This window comes from Sus scrofa, chromosome 12 (genome assembly GCF_054392235.1).
Source record: "Sus scrofa isolate SSC_HxYL_T2T_F1_AM1 chromosome 12, Sscrofa_HxYL_maternal_Yorkshire_Landrace_v2.0, whole genome shotgun sequence".
NCBI lineage: Eukaryota > Metazoa > Chordata > Mammalia > Artiodactyla > Suidae > Sus > Sus scrofa.
Genome location: NC_139394.1, coordinates 14,019,585 through 14,038,211, shown reverse-complemented (window position 1 = coordinate 14,038,211; position 18,627 = coordinate 14,019,585). Strand labels below are relative to the sequence as shown.

Sequence of the window (18,627 nt, the reverse complement as noted above, 5' to 3'; positions counted from 1 at the left end):
CCCTGGGTGAACCTGGGCACGTTATTTAATGCTAAGGCTATTTGTGGGGATGATAAAATGAGAAGGGGAATGTTTCTCAAACCGGGGTCTCTAGCTGTATTCTTTAGGGGCTATGACTTTTATTTTCTGTTTAGTGGGTTCCTGTGTTACTCACATGTGGGATGGCCACGTCTCACTTTTCCCAGCCCAGGTTCGTTTTGGCAAACTCACTACTAGTTCCTAGAATGTTCACAAGGAGGAAAATTTTCCTAAAAGAAGGGGGGTCGAGTTCCATCAGACCCTTAAACGTGAGGAGGGAAGTCGAGGGACCGGGAAGGCCTTTGCTTCTCTGTAGTGTCTTTTCCTCAGGTCCTCCATTCAGGCGCTTGGTGAGGCTTGGGGGTTAGCAGAGCACATTTCAGGAGGAAACAAATTTCCTGGAGTGTTTTTTCAAAGACAGACAACAGTGTTTGTACCTTTGGCTTTGCCTGAAGGAGTCAGCTTGGTGGGGGAAGAGAAGCACAGTCTTTGGCGTTTGAACCAAGGCTTCCTGAAACTTTCAGCAAGCTACTTAGACTTCTCTGAGCCTCAGTTTCTCTATCAAGGAAATGGAAACAATATCTGTTCTACTGGGTGGTTAGCGTTAAGCGATACAACTGAATAAAACAACTTAGCAGTGACTCCTCTTGTTCTCAAAAGTTAGTGTCTGCCCCTCTAGAGCCAGGTTTAACCACCCTGTGAGAAATCTGTTGAAACCTTCTAAGGCCCAAGTTAAGGAGCTGGTAATTGTATGTCTTTCTTTGGGTCCCTTGACAATAAAAGATGAAGACAAGCAACTTAATAGCACCTATTCTTTCCCAGATATTTTTGGAGTAGAAGTCGAACAGTTGTACTTGGAGTCTGAAAAAAACAGAAGTAGCGGAGGAGCGAATCACTGGGTCAGGTCTTATTTCTCAAAGGGAAAAAAAAAAAAAAAAAAAAAATACCACCTCCATCATCCCAGAGTCGCAGCTGTAGATTCTTCGAGTTAGTTGGGAAAGGGCTTGGGCAAGATCGAGCCGGAGGATCTGATGGACACCAATTACAGTCTTTGATTAAAGACAGCAAACTTCAATGAGGGCTATTCCAAAGCCAGACCCCAACTCAGAAGCAACTTAAAACTGCCCAAAGGTGTATGATAAAAACACTCTCGGCTGGCAAGGAAGGCGTTGAGTATGACTCTACAGATGACAGATGGTATCAGATTCTCAACAGATGGAATGAAATCCCAAGGTATTGACCCCTCCCTTGGTAGAGGAATGGGCAGTCTTCCAGGCTTACGCTGTTATTTCCTTCTGCCTTCAAAAAATTAAGTAGCGCTAAAATGGCTTAAAAATGTGAACACAGTAAATGGCGCTCTCTTAGGCAGACCTTCCCTACCTTGAATGGGAGGTAGACGTGAGAAGGTAGTGGTCCCCTCGGCCCCTGGGGAAACAGCAGCAGACTAGGCTTCCCCTAGTGACCGGGAGCCCCCAACGTGCCAGTCAGACCGATCGTCCTTCTACGCGTGTCATGGTGTGAACAAGGTTGGGAAGCTCTGCTCTGAGGTTATTTCTCCAAACCTGGTGCATCTGCACACAGGTCCTTGGGTCCCATCTCACCACGTCTGGTTTGTTCGGTCCAGAGAGGGTCTCAGACATCTGCATTTTTTGGAAAAGCTCTTAAGGTGATCCAAATCTGATCTGGGAACTCTGCCCTAAGGGTAAGAGGTTCTGGTGTTTTGTTTTGTTTTTATTTTCTTGGCTGCGCCCGAGGCATGTGGAAGTTCCTGGGCTAGGGATTGGTTCGAACCCTGCCACATCAGCGACCCCAGCTGCTGCAGGGACAATGCCAGATCCTTAACCCACTATGCCACAAGAGAACTCCTTCATAAGACTAAAAATAGCAGGGGTTTATATAGGTGACCCAAGTTGTGAGCAAGTTGTGGATTTAATGCCTGTTTTCTTGAAAGTACAGAAGGGAGTCCTCCATGAGATGAATTCAAGAGGTTGGTCATATCTGTTCACTTCTGACTGAAAGCTTTGGACCCTTTGGATCCTGTTTCCTTCTTCTTCATCTTTTTTTTTTTTTTTTTTTTTTTTTTTTTTTTTTAGGGCTGCCCCTGTGGCATAGGGAGGTTCCCAGGCTAGGGGTTGAATCGGAGCTGTAGCTGCTGGCCTACACCACAGCCACAGCAACAGCAACGCCAGATCCAAGCCACATCTTCAACCTATACAGCCACAGCGTGCAGCAACAGTGGATCCTTAACCCACTGGCTGAAGCCAGGGATCGAACCTGTTTCCTTCTTTTTTTTTTTTTTTTCTTTTCTAGGGCCACTCCCATGGCATCTGGAGGTTCCCAGGCCAGGGGTCCAATTGGAGCTTTTGCTGCTGGCCTAGGCCAGAGCCACAGCAATGTGGGATCCGAGCCGCCTCTTCGACCTACACCACAGCTCACAGCAATGCCAGATGCTTAACCCACTGAGCGAGGCCAGGGATTGAACCTACAACCTCATGGTTCCTAGTCAGATTTGTTAACCACTGAGCCACGACGGGAACTCCCCTGTTTCTTTCTTTTAAAGTCTTAACTAACTTACTCTTCTAAATACACCTGATAAAAGGCTCATGGTGGACAGCTGATAAAATGCCAAAATCACCTGGGTAGCATCCTGGGACTCCAGTGCCACAAACTACCCCAAGCTGGCACAACAAAGAGTAAATGTAACTTCCAAGGTTTCTTAGAGGTGAAGCATCAGAGACACATGGAGTCTGAATTCAGGTTAAACAACAACAGATGTAATAACAACACATTAAAAAAAAGTCTCAGCAGTACAAACGGCTCTATTTTCTAAGGGATCTTGATGGACCTGCAGAAAAGTCTGTGATCTTGTGAACCGGAGTGAGTAAAACCAACACTCTGCTTCTCTTCTCCATTCATGCCAATAAGTAAAAAGCCATATGCCAACACACTCCCATAGCCCCACTCATGGCAGCCACTTTCCAAAGACACTTAGTTTCCACTGAGCAATCACCTCACCAACACATCTGCAGCTCTCAATGCCGGAGTCAAAGCAGGGGGAAGGGAACACTTACAAAATGCTTATTATGTGCCAGGACCGTGCTAGTCATTATTTAATGCCTTGTCTTTCTCATCATCTCATTGCATCTCAGTTCATCTCTCCATCATTTGAACAGAGGAAGAGATCCAAGAGGGTGAGTCATCATTGGTGCTGATGAAATGCAATGTGATGCCCGGGGAGTCCTTCCAAAGCCAGAGCCCCTTATGACATCAGGGCTGAGCTCCACCTACACATGGACAGCACGGGCTAGGAATCCCCATCCAGATGTTCTGTTCGTTATCTTTTGTGCATCCCTCTCCAACAAGCCCACGTGTTTCTCCCTTCAGTGGATGCTTTGCATGGTTGAATCCTTCCTTTTAGGACATGGGGCTCTTTCCATTGAGTCAATGACCTGATGCCACAATCAACAACTCCACTCCTGGCAGAGACCTAGAATCTCCGGTTTTGACCTCATATTTAGGAACTCATCTGCCTCAGTTTTGTTTGACTCACGTGCTTTGGCATTTCACTACCTAATTCAATGGATAAGACTGGGAACTGCTACTCTTGGCACCAAGCTCTGGGGAACCTCACTCATGAAAATTATTGCAGCAGTTTAAATTGTTTATTTTTCCCTTGAAAAATTAAAAAACAAAAATTCTTTCTCTAGGATGGAGTTGGGGACTACCGTCTTCCTAGAACACCCAATAAGAACTGGCTTTGGAGTTCTCCTGTGGAGCCGTGGGTTAAGGATCCGGCATTGTCACTGCAGCAGCTTGGGTCACCGTGGCATGGGTTCAGATCCCTGGCCCGGGATTTTTTTCAAAAAATGGCTTTGCTCACAATGTTGTGGTGGCTCCACATCATTAGGCAAAAGAACAGTAGTGGCTTTAAAAACAAGCACTAGGCATAGTATTTCCCAGCTTCCTTTACCTTGGAAGAAATGAGAACTGAAAGAGCGTACCTATTTGTTCCCTTGGGAAGTGAGTTGCCCATTACTGGTCTACAAACGATGCAGCCAGGGTTACCGAAGGCTGGACGACTGTTTAAAGCCCTGGTATTTCCAAAAGTTTCTTTTCATTAACAAAGTATTACTGCTCCAATATGGCTAAAGGCGATTTGTTCATGAAAGAGGCAGTAGAAGAGGGAGAGAAGAAGATTGATGGGTTGCAGGTCCTAAACCTCTTGGTGTCCAGGAGCCTGCCCTCACTGTCCCCTGAGAGATTTAGCCTCTCTGGTGCCGTCACAAATAAAGATGTCTTGACAGACAGCAGGTAACCCTGCCTTCACAGTTCTCTGCTGCTTGCAGAATAAAATCCAAATTCCCTGGCTTGGCATTCAAGGCTCTTCTTCCCTGCCTCAGTCACTCGCTGACCCTTGAGCACTCATTGGAATTATCTACTTTTTCACTGCCTTTGCTCTCACTTACTTCACTGCCTTTCTAATTTCACTTCTTCAAACTTCAGGAGGTTCCCACATGAGTGTGGGTCACAGGGTCATTATTAAATGACTTTGGAGTCGGGGATGATTTGCCTATATTTAACAAGATTTAAGCCCACATAGACAGCGACTCAACAATTTCACTTTTAGAACTTAGTCTATAGAAATATTAAAACTAGGAGTTCCCTAGTGGTCTAGTGGTTAAGGACCCAGCATTGTCACTGCTGTGGCATGGGTTTGATTCCTGGCCTGGGAATTTCCATATACTGTGAGTGCAGCCAAAGGGGGGAAAACTATACTGGAGTTCCTGTCGTGGCTCAGCGAAAACAAATCTGACTAGTATCCATGAGGACACAGGTTTGATCCCAGGCCTCACTCAGTGGGTTAAGGATCTGGTATTGCGGTGAGCTGTGATGTAAGTTGAAGATATAGCTCGGATCCCATGGCGTAGGCTGGCAGCTACAGCTTCAAATCCACCCCTAGCCTGGGAACCTCCATATGCCATGGGTGTGGCCCTAAAAAGACAAAAAGAAAACTACACCAAAAAAATACAGCAGGAGGATGGTGCCTGCAGTCTTGTAAGAGCAAAATAACGGAAACACCACCAATGTCCACCCAATGGAGAAGGACATAATCATACACTGGCACATCACACAGTCCTTACAAAGCCTGCCAGGGAGATGTGTGCCACCCCAGAAAGACGGCAAGCTTACATCCTTAGTGAGAAAATGCATGTTGTGGGAGCTCATGGTAAGGAAACAGACTGGCATCCTTGAGGACGCAGGTTTGATCCCTGGCCTCACTCAGTGGGTTAAGGATCTAGTGTTGCCGTGAGCTGTGATGTAGGTGGAAGACGTGGCTCGGATCCCACCTTGCTGTGGCTGTGGCTAAGGTTGGCAGCTACAGCTCCAATTCCACCCCCCCTAGCTTGGGAACTTCCATATGCCACAGGTATGACCCTAAAAAGACAAAAACAAAAACAAAAACAAAAACAAAAACAAAAAAAAGGAAAATACATGTTGCAGACTTGCCTTGTGTGCACTTATTTGTACAAACTGATGTTATGTATGGCGTTATGTTTAAGTATAAACAACATAAACCCCAACTTTAACAACACCATCTTTGTGATGAGCCATCACAGGATATTTGCTTTTTTGTCCTTACATACTTATGCCACATTGGAATTTTTTTTGCAAAGATCGTGAACTACTTTGTGAACAGACAAACAATAAAGACAAACACTGTTTAAAGACCCACTTCAGATTCTCCCACTCCTTTAAAGCCTGTCCTGACCACTTCTGTTTATGGAGTTGCCCTCTTCCTGATGCGTGTGGTGCGGTGGGAGCACAGGAGTTTTCAGGGAGAGAATCCCACGTGGTGAGAAGGCAGCTCTCCTGCGGCCCTGGGCTGTGCCATCACATAGCCTGTGTCGTCAGACCTTATCCTCCCAACCAGATCACGGGCTTCTTAAAGGTGAGGGGGTCTTACTTCTCATTCTACTGCACAGACTACGTCCCCACCCAGTGTCTTGCAAGATGCCTTCACAATGGATAGGTTCTCAAAGATCAGAGGAATGGCAGAACTTCCCTCCAGCCTTTTTGGGATAATGGCTTCCTGGCCAGGCTGACTGGATCCCCACTCCCACACACAAAGGGAGCCACGCCAGCCTCCCACGGGGCCGGAGACCCATCGCCTTTCTAGGGCCATCAATCCGGAGTTGATGGGAGTGTTATCCAGCTTGTGAAGGGGGCTGGCGGACAGGGAGAAAGCAAGGTGGTGTCCCAGGAGACGGAGCACTCAGGCTCTCCTGCACCGTCAGGAGCCTTGGTAATGACACTGCAGTCGCCATGCTGCTCTCCTCTTGGGATCCCTGGAGGTGTTTGGGTTGTCACCGAGGCTTCATCGGAAGCAGATAAGAGAACCTGCCGTGAAAAATGTTCTTCTCCCAGTGACTTTCCTTTTCATCTACTGTTCCGGCCACTTCCAGAGGCCACCGCCACGTGCCTCCCTATCTAATAGAGCCAAGGTGGTGGTGGGATGCTCAGGGCCCCGTGATGCCGCTGGGGACCCTTCTACTGGCCATCTCCTTGCAGGCTTTCTGCCCCAGCTTTGGCGGTTATCACCAGGGAGCACTTTGGCCATGAGGCTCCGCCCCGCACCAGTGGGGCGGCCAGTTCTTATGATCCCAGAGGCATGCAGCCCCGGTAAATTGGAACCCATCACAAAACAGCTGCGTTATTCTCAGAAAGAAACAGATGGACGGAGGGTAAAGGGGAGAAAAAATGACAATAACAACACAACAAACAAACTCCACGACATACCCCAGCAGGAGGCAGCTGTGTTAAATCTGGCCATTTGGAGATAATTGAAAATTTTTACCACCCTCTATGGCCAAGATAGAGACCAACATGAAAATATTTTTAATTTTGGGGAGCAGAGTGGTTTGGAGGAAGCACTTTGTACTGAAGGGTACGGCTACGTACGACAGTATTTACCCATCTCACCTCTCTGTTCCCTTTCTGGGGGCCCGTTGTACTTAGCAAACAGCATTTAATCTCGTACCCTTGACAGTTATGGGAAAAGTCAGATGTATCTCTGTTCCCTTTCTCTCCCTGAAGAGAGAATTCAGAAGATATTTAGATCTGTGTGACCAGTAAACTGGCTGCCAAGGATTTCTTCGTCCAGGAAAGCTCGATAATCCAGGGGCCTGGAGGCCCAAAGCGTCCCCTTCGTTACCCAACTCAAAGGGAAGGCTCTAAATCAGACCCTGCCTGGGAACTCTCCTACATCTGCTTCTACCTACTTTTGGGGCACACAGCTTCTGGGACAGTCTCACGTTTGCCTCCATTGCTACCCGTGTTCAAAACATTGTAAATTTCCCTAATTTCTCCATTAGAATTATTATGCTCTATTTATCACTGGTAAAATGGAGACTTTTTTTTTTTTTAGGGCTGTACCTTCGGCATATAGAGGGTCCCAGGCTAGGGGCTGAATCAGAGATGTAGTTGCCAGCAGGATCCAAGCAACACAGGGTCTGAGCCATGTTCACCACAGATCATGGCAAGGCCAGCTTCTTAACCCACCAATCGAGGCCAGGGATCGAACCTGCGTCCTGGCACATGATAGGCACTTTTTTGGGGGAGGAGTCTTTTTAGGGCCACACTGAGGCATATGGAAGTTCCCAGGCTAGGGGTCCAATTGGAGCTGCAGCTGCTCGCCTACACCACAGCCACAGCAACACCAGATCTGAGCCACATCTGTGACCTACGCTGCAGCTCACAGCAACGCCAGGACCTTAACCCACTGTTCGAGGCCAGGGATTGAACCTGTGTCCTCATGGACACTAGTCGGGTTTGTTACCACTGAGCCACGACGGGAACTCCAATAGGCACTTTTACATTTTATCATTTATTTATAATTTTGGCTGTGGTGTTCAGTGGCTTGCTGTGGGAATCTCAGGGTGGTTTCAGATGAAAGTGCTGAGTCCTAACCACTAGACCACCAGGGAGCTCCCAGTAGGCACTTAAATGTGCAAAGGAAAGAAATTAACACATGAGTCTTGCTCCTAATAGGTTTTACTTAATTTCCTATCTTTGGATTGTTCTACAGCAGAGTCTTTCGACTTCGCTGTGACTGGACAGGCTGCATAACATTCTGAACTATAGGATGTTTAGAAGCATCTGGGCCTCTATGCATTAGCTGCCATATACAGCACACAACCCCCTGCCAGTGGTGACATTCAAAAATACCTCCAGACACTGCCAGGTGACCCCTGGGGGGCAAAATTGGTCCTAGCTGAAAACCACCCATCTATAGACTCCTCTTTGCTTTACATAAATCAATGAAGATTTAAAAACAAAAAAAGGCACAAAACATCTTCTACTTCCGAACTTCCTCTGTCAGAAAATGACATTTCTACTCAAGGCGTGTCTGGCCATTTAGAAGCTGCCTATGCCTCCACATGTGCATCTCTGGGGGAGAGCTGCAGGGGGAAGCACCTAGGAAGCCATTAGAGATGCCATTTTCTCTGGTCACTCTGGCCTTAACAGAAGCTGAACCTTATAAACAGCTGCAGTGAATCCAAGAGGAAGAGTGTGGGACTTGAGCCAACATCCAAAGCCTCTGAGTTAGGTCCCTGAGCTGACTTTTGGCAGTTGTCTAGGCTGGAACAGTCCTGGAGGCTGAGTGTTGAGATTTGTTCCTGCATCCCAAAGGGCCAACTCAGCTCTGCAGGTCTGGGCTCACTGCCTATGTCTCCAAGGGCAGGCGGCGACCATGGCCCCGAACTCCTCATTCCTGGGCTGAGATCTTCACCTTGAAATTTTGGCAGAGCATCAGAGGAATGGAAATCTTGGCAGAGGAATGAACCCACGTATCAATCACATTACAAGTGCAACCTGCTCAGACTTTGACTTCACTTGTCTTTGTTGCTGGGGTGGTGCAAATGTGACTTGGTGCAAAGAGTTTTACGACTCTGATGGCGGCAAGGGCTGGATGAGACTCATGGAGATGCTCTCAATGCCTGAGAACACTGATTTTTTTTAATTAAAAAAAAATTTTTTTTTTAATTTAAAAAAAATTTTTTTTTTTTTTTAATAGGGCTGCACCCGTGCAATATGGAGGGTCCCAGGCTAGGGGTCTCATTGGAGCTACAGCTGCCAGCCTACGCCACCACCACAGCAACGCAGGATCTGAGCCGCATCTGTGACCTACACCACAGTTCATGGCAATGCTGGATCCTTAACCCACTGAGTGAGGCCAGGGATGGAACCTGCGTCCTCAAAGATACCAGTCGAGCTTGTTTCTGCTGCACCCCAACGGGAACCTGACACTGATTTTTTTGGTTTTCGTTTTTGTTTTGTTTTGTTTTGTTTTTTTGTAGGTTTTAAGGCCATACCTTTGGCATATGGAAGTTTCCAGGCTAGGAGTCAAATCAGAGCTGCAACTGCCGACCTACGCTATAGCTTCAGCAACACAGGATCCAAACTGCAGCTGTGACTTACACTGCAGCTTGAAGCAACACCAGATCCTGCTGAGCAAGGCCAGGGATTGAACCCGCATCCTCACAGGGACAATATCAGGTTCTTAACCCGCTGAGCCACCATGGGAACTCCAATGATTTAAAAAAGAAAAAATGCTGCCCTACAGAGTCTTGCCATAGGTAGGAGAGCAAAACTTGAGACTGAGAGGCTCTTGGGAGCTGCAACTCATGCCCCTGACATGGTTGGGAAATGGTGGCGCTGCAAAATGAGAATAAAAAGAGCCCCGGGCTGCGCTATCAGCTGACTCTGAGTTTCCAGCATCCTTCTGAAACTCTGGTTAGTGGGAGCACAAGGGCCACGAGGCAGAGGGCACCCAATGGAAAATTTCCAGCTCTGGTTACCTTAATGAGAGAGGCATTCTTGTCTCTCATGTGATTTGGAGGTTTCTAGGGACAAATGGAAAAAGAACAGAAAGCACTTCCATCCCTTGCTTGGCCTGGATGGTGTGTGCGTGTGAGACGGGCGCTGAGGGGTGACCCAGATAACGCTGGTCTGAACGCACAGGCTTCAAGACTCTCAGAACAGATGGAGCCCACCAGCATTTCGGCTTTCTCCGCAGAAAATGCGTTGCTATTTACCACGCTGACATTGTCAACTAACAAAGCTGGACTGGAAGAAAAAGCCCATAAAGCTGTAGGCCTCAGATGAAAAAAAAAAATACGGAACTCGGATTCACAACTGTTAGCTTAACGGCAACAAACGCGTTTTCTTTGAGAGTGCTCGCTCTGAAATTGTCGCTGTTAGAAGGAAAAAATAAAAGCCTGTGGTTTTCGCTCATTCATTTAACCACCATTTTGTGAGTGGCTGCTATGTGCTGGTGCTGTCCTAGCTGCTGGGGTATGGTGATAAAGGGAGTTCCCTGGTGGCTCAGTGGGCTAAGGATCTGGTGTTGTCACTGCTGTAGCTCAGGTCACTGTTGTGGTGCGAGTTTGATCCCTGGCCTGGGAACTTCCACATGCTGCAGGTGTACCCCCCACCCCCCAAAAGAAAGAAGAAGACAGCTCTTTGCCTTCATGGAGCTCATGATATAGCTGTGAGCTGGCATGAGCTATCATGAGATTTAGAAGCCACAGATCAGAACTCCGCTGCAAATGGGTAGGGAGTGGGGTGCCCAGGAAAGCCCATAGAGAAGAAGACATATTTGAGCTGAACTCTAAAGACTAGAAGCTTCCCAAGGCAGAGGCACAGAGGTGGGGAGGGCCAGAGAGGGGAGAAGGCAAAGGGCCATGCTAAGGGAAGGGGGCTTCCTCCTGGCCAGGGCTTTTTGTTTTAATTTAATTTTACTGGAGTAAGTTGACTTGCAATGCTGGAAGTGAGGGGTTTTAAGCAGAAAATGACAAGGGCAGATTCCGTTTCAATAGGAAACTCTTGTGGTCGGGAGGGAGGATGTAAATTATTAACAATGTGCAGAGGAGAAATTTATTTGGAAACGGTTTGCTTTCTGCATCGGTTGTTTCTCTCATTCTCGGCCTCTGGCTAATGACGCCCAACCAAAAGGGCCTAGGATGCTCCCTTCTCTCCCTTCTGGGGGTTCCCACTGCAGTCTGGATTCTGGAAGTTGAACGCTGGTGGGGTTGGGTCACAAGGGAGTTCCACGGAACGTCTATTTCCTATGATTTTATTGCAAGCTCCCAATTATGCCTTTTCCTTTGTGGTCCAACTGCCAGGGCGAGGGAGAAAAAGTTCTACCTGTAATGCAGGCTGGCGATCCTCTGGGAAGCAGTGCTTGACAGAGCCGCGTGCGGGGCTGAGCCCTCTGGGCCCCTTTCTTCCGCATCCACTAAGTGACCCTAAGACGCCAGGGGTGGTTCTGAGGGTGAGAAGTGAACTCAGACCTCCATTCATCGCCAAGGACCTTTTCTCCCAGGGCGGGATTTTCCAGTCTTGGCGCCTTGACATTTGAGGCTAGATAATTCTTTGTCGTGAGGGGCTGTCCTCTTCATGACAGCATGCGGCTGGTGGCTGGTAGCACCCCCAAGCTGTGACAGCCAAAAATGTCTCCAGACTTTGTAAGCATCCTTGTGAGGCAAGACGGCCCCCAGCTGAGAACCACTGCTCTTAGACAGTTTTCCAGTCTCATTTTGCTCCATCCATCTCTAAGCAGCATTAAGCACAACCAGTCATTCTCGTCTCTTGACCCGTGCACTCCTCGGTGTGCTCCCCTTGTTTTCCTTCTCACTCTCTGGCCAGTTCTTTGCAGATTCCCTGACCTTCCTTCCTGATCTCCTGAACCCCTTTCCCGTCCTTTGGCATTTGCACCCAAACCCCTTTCCCACTACACTTGATGCTTCTTCCCTTCCATTCTTCCGCAGGATTTTAAATTCTTCTATTTCTGAAATTTGTCTCCAGCCCAGATCTCTCATCAAAGCACCAGACTCATTTCTATCTGTTATAGATGTCTTGTTGGCACCACAAAATCCATCCTTCTTTCTCTAAAATCCATTGCTCATCTCATTCCCATCCCCTCATCTATCTGTTGTCCAAGCCATAAACCCTAAGGGCGTCTTCACTCTTCCTTTTCTCTCATCTTCATAGCCAGTCCATGACCAGTCCCCGTCAATTCCATCTACAATAGCTAAGCTCATCTGCTTCCAGCCCTCTAGTTCAAGCTACCATGTGACCTAAATAACCAATGATGCAGATACACTGAAGACCTCAGTGTATCTGCATCCTGTCCAGTCCATTTTCCATCCAGAGCAATCGTTTTTTTCCTTTTCTTCTCGTTTTAAGGCTGCACCTACGACATATGGAAGTTCCCAGGCTAGGGGCTGAATTGGAGCTGCAGCTGCCGGCCTACACCACAGCCACAGCAACGCCAGATCCAAGCTACACCACAACTTGCAGCAACACTGAGCAAGGCCAGGGATGGAACTGCATCCTCATGGACACTAGTTGGGTTCTTAACCGCTGAGTCACAATGGGAACTCCTAGAGCAATCTTTTAATAGCACAAATCAGATCATACGATGTCCAGCTTTAATTTCTTCAAAGGCATTCTACTGCACTTGAATAAAATCTAAGCATCTTAACGCCTCCCCAACCTCCTTTCTTCTCCCCCAGCTCTCTCATGTCATGGTCCCCAGCATGTCATTCTTCCTGAGCATCTTCCCCGATCCCATCCCCTTGAGTTCAGTTTCTCTGTCATCGTCTCTCCTTGCAGGCTTCCTTAGGGTGCGTGTGACTTTTAACTCCATATGTACTCAATGCGATTTTTTTTTCTTTACTGTTTGTCTCCTTTGCTAGATTGGAAGGGTTCCTGGGGGAAGAGACCGTCAGTGTCTCTTCGCCTCACTCCACATCCTTATCTAAATACTGTCTGTGATTCCCAGGGAGTCTCAGTACATATTTACAGGATGAATGACTCTTCACTTCTCATTTTCTTGGTCAGACTGCATCCAGAAAAGAATACTTTATGACCCAAAAAATGAATGACTGTGAAGCATGAGAAAATACTCCTCCAATATCTGTGTGAATGAGGAAAAGCTTTCCAGTGGTGGTTCTTGGGAGCACAAAGCACAGGGAGATGAGTCAGGCACCCCTTGAGTAGAAATGAGACCTGACTGATTTGGTCATTAGTGTTCCATGTCCATCCTAAGACTTTCCACCAGATCAGGAGGGAACTCCCTGAGTGCCAGGCAGGACCACATCAAAGCCATCTAAGAGGAAGAGCTCAAACATGGCCTTCCAGAAGGCTTGAGCTCTCAAAGAGACCAGAACATTTAGGTAAGCTAGCAGCACCCCCTACCCCCAGGCCCAAGGAGCCATGGAAGTGATGGGGCAGCAGCTTCATCCAATGCATTGCCTAAGGCTCTGTACATTACTGAAGCCCCATAAGTACTGGTGCCCTTGATATGAAACCACAGAAGCAGCTCTTCTGTACAGTGAGACAAGGGGAAGACACATTTCTCCTTGAGCGTCTTCGCAGTTATGCAGAGAGCATTTCACTTTGTTTGGGTTTGGTGTTGTGGTTTTTTTTTTTTTTTTTTTTTTTTGCTTTTTAGGGCAGCACCTAGGGCATATGGGAGTTCCCAGGCTGGGGGTCGAAACGGAGCTACGGCTGCCGGCCTACACCACAGCCACCGGGCTACACCACAGCCACAGCAATGCTGGATCTGAGCCACGTCTGCGACCTACACCGCAACTCATGGCAACACCAGATTCTCAACCCACTGAGCAAGGCCAGGGATCGAACATGCGTCCTTACGGATACTAGTCGGGTTCATAACCTGCTGACCTACAATGGAACCTTCCTGGGTTTGCTTTATTTTTGGCCACACTTGCAGCATGCACAAGTTCTGGGGCCAGTGATCAAACCACAGCAAGGACAATGCCAGATCCTTAATCTGCTAAGCCACCAGGGAACGCCTCACTTTTTTTTTTTTTCTGAAAATTTACGGGTGTGGTTGGCTGCAGAGTATAATGTAAACTGATGATGTTCAAAAGCTCAGACTTTGGGTCACACTGAATGTAATTCACATCAGCCTCTCCGGGTCTTTGAAGGGACGGCAGCTGCAGAGCACACGCCTGCAAATCTGAAGCTAAGCGTTGGGTTAGAGTTCGATATCCAAATGAATACTAAAATACGGAGGCAAGAAAATCTGAACCACGTTGGGAGCGCAGTTCGTGTCATGGTAGAATTCATGTTTTACCAGGTTTATTTATTACGTCTTAAAACAGCCTGAATGATTCAAAGGGAAGAGTTTCAAGGTCCGTGCGTTACAGCTCAAGGACGAGACTGGGGCCCTGAGTCCAAACATATTGTGATTGGCTGCGTGTTGCCAAACAACCGAAATAGCCCAGCATCTGTTGTCGTTTGCAGGGCCGGGACGTTATTTACAAGGGGGTCACCCAAGTTCTGCCAGCAGCCATTAATAAGACACTAACGGGATATAAATGGGGACTCACGCTAAGGGTAAAATAAAAAGGTCGCGCTGAGGCAAACAGCGGATTCTTATAGATGGAAGCCACAGAGAAAGAGACTTCCCCTTAAGTTTGTTCTCAGTCAAGATGAAAAGAGAAGGCGGATTTACCAAGGTCCTTGTGGTCTCGAGAGAAAAGTTCTGTGAAGAGATGAGCTGTCCAAGTTTTCAATATCCACTCAGAGGGGATCAACAGATCATCTGCTCTGTGTTAGACCCCAAAGACACAAATAAAACATCGCCCCCCGCCGAGGGGGAGACAGGTTGGGCCCAGGCCTGGCCAAACAGGAAGCCAGAGGCGGCCACTGCGTTTTAGAGGCCAGTATTGTTGCGTGGTTCAGCCCTGTGTATATTCTGCTGCCCAGAATGATGGCAGAGCCGGGGAGACAGGAAGACTAAATTGAAATTGAGTGGCAGCCAGGGTTAACGATGGGCCCCGAGAAGTAGGGACTCCATTTTGAGACTTGCAGTAAAGAAAACACCAAGATGTGAAAGCAAATTGAATCAACACAAAGATAGATAGGAGTGTCCCAGGTCAGGGAGAACTTAATCAGTGTTTGATGACTGACTGACTGACTGACTCTCTTCCACATGTCACCCCATCCATTTGCTCACCTCAGATTCCTTGTAGTAACGTTCTGGAATTTCATCGCAGGCAATGTCGATAAAGCAAACTTCTCTCTCCAGGTCTTTGGCTTCATTGTCAAAAATCTGAAAGAGCAGAGCAACACATCAAAGGTTAGTGATAGCAGGTGAGATCTTCAAGGTGCCCAAGGTTGACCCAGTCGTGCCTGGGGTGGAAGAATGTCCCACAGAGCATCTTCACGTGGCTCTGTGCCCCTGGCAAGTGCTTTCTGCTGCCTCAGAATGTGCAAGAATCACGAAAGGCTTTTATTCATCGCTTGCATTTTGTCACATCAGAGGCAGGTGTAGCATCAATCACCGCTCGGTGAGGGGAAGAAGAAAAAGCAGGCTGTTTTTAGAAGTTCAAGAGTGAAGACATAAATCTCTTCCAAAAGTCTCTTCCAAAAATGAAGTCTGCTGATTTTTTGGCAGTTCATCTGAGCAGGGGGAGGAAGAGGCTATACAGGGTCTGGCTAAATATGAGACAAAAAGCAGTACTATGGCCTGAGATATAGAGAAGAAAAATGTGGGTTTTTTTTTTCATTAAAATGTTTACCTACATTTAATTTTGGAAATAATACACATTCATCGCAGAAAATACAGATCAACAAAAAGAAGAAAATAAAGGCCTTCCACAGTCTCGTTACCCAGTGTATTATTCTTGATCATTTAAGAGCGTGACTTCCTTGGTACACGTAAGTGTTAGGAAGGTACCAAGATGCCTTCCTGCCCATCTATGCCAGGTTCCAGAATGTCCATCAATTTGTGAAGAAATATGTAAGACAGTCACAAATATAGATATATATTTTGGTAGAAAGATTAAGTTCCTCTACTTTTTGCCATTGCCATTTTTCTTTCTTTCTTTCTTTCTTTCTTTCTTTCTTTCTTTCTTTCTTTCTTTCTTTCTTTCTTTCTTTCTTTCTTTCTTTCTTTTTTTTGCTTTTTAGGGCTGCACCTGTGGCATAGGGAAGTTCTCAGGCTAGGGGGCGAATCGGAGCTACAACTGCTGGCCTACACCACAGCCACAGCAACGCCAGATCCAAGCCATGACCTATACCACAGCTCACGGCAACACTGGATCCTTAACCCACTGAGTGAGGCCAGGTATCGAACCTACAACCTCATGGTTCCTAGTCGGATTCGTTTCTGCTGCTCCATGATGGGAACTCCTGCCATTTTTTTCCCCTTTATATGGCCACACCTGTGGAATATGGAAGCTCCTAGGCTACGGGTTGAATTGGAGCTGCAGATGCAGGCCTGCGTCACAGCCACAGCAATATCAGATCCAAGCTGCATCTGCAACCAATGCCGCAGCTTGTGGCAATACCAGATCCTTAACCCATTGAGTGAGGCCAGGGATTGAACCCATATTCTCATGGACGCTATGTCAGGTTCATAACCCAGTGAGCCACAACAGGAACTCTCCCACTGCCATTTTCTCTCATCTGAAGGGATGAACTTCCCAGCCCTTCTGAAGGATGGTAAACAGATTAGTTTGCAAAATCACTTCATTCTTGCCTAAAGTCTTAACTGTATTCCTGTCTCATTGTTTAGCTAATTCCTACAGGGGCATCATCCACTAACGCTAAGCAAATCTGACTCTCCAGGAGAGAATGAAGTATTTTGGAAGAACCGGGTGGTGGATGCCTAAGAACATTGTCTTGACACAAATTTGGTGCCTGCTAATAACACAATCTCCCACTGGAGAGCATCTGCAGCTCTTTACACGCTATACTCTCCTTGGTTGGCTTCTCAAGCTGAAACGATTAGTTCCTTCCAAACGCTTTCTGGGTGATACTTGTGCTGGTAACAGTGTGCTGTTTGCTTTGTCACCTATTTTCTTCTAAAACAGATTGGAGGCTGGACTTCAGATTTATTCAAGGCGATTAAATCCGTAGTCTGAACTGATGTGATCACTGCATTTTCTTTATTTTTTATCTTCTTAGGGCTGCACCTGCGGCACATGGAAGTTCTCAGGCTAGGGGTCAAATCGGAGTTGTAGCTGCTGGCCTACACCACAGCAACGCAGGATCCAGGCCGCGTCTGTGACCCATACCACAGCTCACGGCAATGCTGGATCCTTAACCCACTCAGGGAGGCCAGGGATCGAATTGTGTCCTCATGGATGCTAGTCAGATTCATTTCCGCTGAGAAAATGAGTTCACGATGGGAACTCCTGCATTTTCTTTAAAGGCAGAGAAAGACTGATTCCTGGATCAGCTCTGATTCCTTCCATGGTCACCTGAGGTCAAGTGCTTGGGGACACTCCCAAGGTGTCGGGGACAGATGGCTAGATTGCTTTGAAATGAAATGTAGAGATGGTGGGAAAACAAGTTCAAGTTTGAGTGAAGAAATACATTGTGAGATGCAACACTGGATCTCAGGTTGTTTAGGGGTTTCTCTCTCTCTCCCTTTTCATGTGAGTCTCTTTTAAGCATGTGCAAAGGAAGACATGTGCCTCATTAAGAAAACAAAACAGAACAGAACACCCCAGAGGGACATGAGCTGCAAGAGAGTAAATTACAAGAGAAGTTAGAGAGGTTTGACATTTATTGGTGGTAAAATTTATGGGACTAAAAGAAGGGGAAAATAAACAGGAGGGGTTAAGGGAGTGACTGACAGATTAGGTTGCTTCTCCTAATTTAATTCAAATACTTTTGGATCACCCATTATCACATTATTACATTATTGCCCTTCTGCTCCAAATTCACCCTTTAGTCTCTGCTCTGAGATAACAGACTGGACCCTGTAAGCCCTTCTCCTTGACAGGGAGGATGACACTAGGCCATGTATTAAGGGATCCCACAGAAAGAAGAGGGCTTCTCCTCCTGATTTGGTTCTTACTCCTCCTGCAGAATCTGTCAGTGGTAGGAGACATTCAGTGGTGCTCTGGCCCAGCTGTGCACCCAGCATGCACAGTTGCTTGGTGACCTTGGAGTCCTGGCCTTGACCGTGGCCCTCCTGATGTAGGCACCATGTGCTTCAGACCTCACATTGCCAATGGCATCCTGACTCTATATACCTGCCCACCAGTTTCATCTCACCTGTACCTGGAGGGCTGTTTTCTGCTGCCCAGCAACTGTAGACCAGTTCTGGTCCAGAAAACCTAACAAAATTCTCTGCCATCCAGTGGGCTATGACCACAACTTCTGCAAGGAAGTCAGAGCTCCAGCCATGGGGGTGGACCCTTTCCAAGTTTGTTCTTCCTTGTGTCCACTCCCTCAGCCTGAGGTACCCTTTAGACTTCTCTTTACATCTTTATAATTACTCTTCCTATAAAAAATTAATAATTCCAGGCATTCTCATGGTGGCTCAGTTGTAACGAACCTGACTAGTATCCATGAGGATGTGGGTTCGATCCCTGGCCTTGCTCAGTGGGTTAAGGATCTGGCATTGCTGTGGCTGTGGTGTAGGCCAGCAGCTGCAGTTCCAGTTCGACACCTAGCCTGGGAACCTCCATATGCCGCAGGTGCAGCCATTTAAAAAAAAAGGCAAAAAAAGTTATAATAATTCCTTATATTACACTCTCCCTGTTCAAATTATTGTGT

The 18,627-nt window shown here is 47.2% G+C and overlaps 1 protein-coding gene across 3 annotated transcripts in view; it reads right to left on the bottom strand.

The window, feature by feature from the left end:
- Window positions 1-18,627, bottom strand: part of PITPNC1 (phosphatidylinositol transfer protein cytoplasmic 1) — a 278,582-nt gene that overhangs the window by 37,942 nt on the left and 222,013 nt on the right. For all 3 annotated transcript variants that reach the window (XM_084982566.1, XM_084982565.1, NM_001143722.1), the window contains 1 exon segment: window positions 15,071-15,166. In XM_084982566.1, coding sequence (XP_084838692.1) covers window positions 15,071-15,166 — 96 coding nt within the window.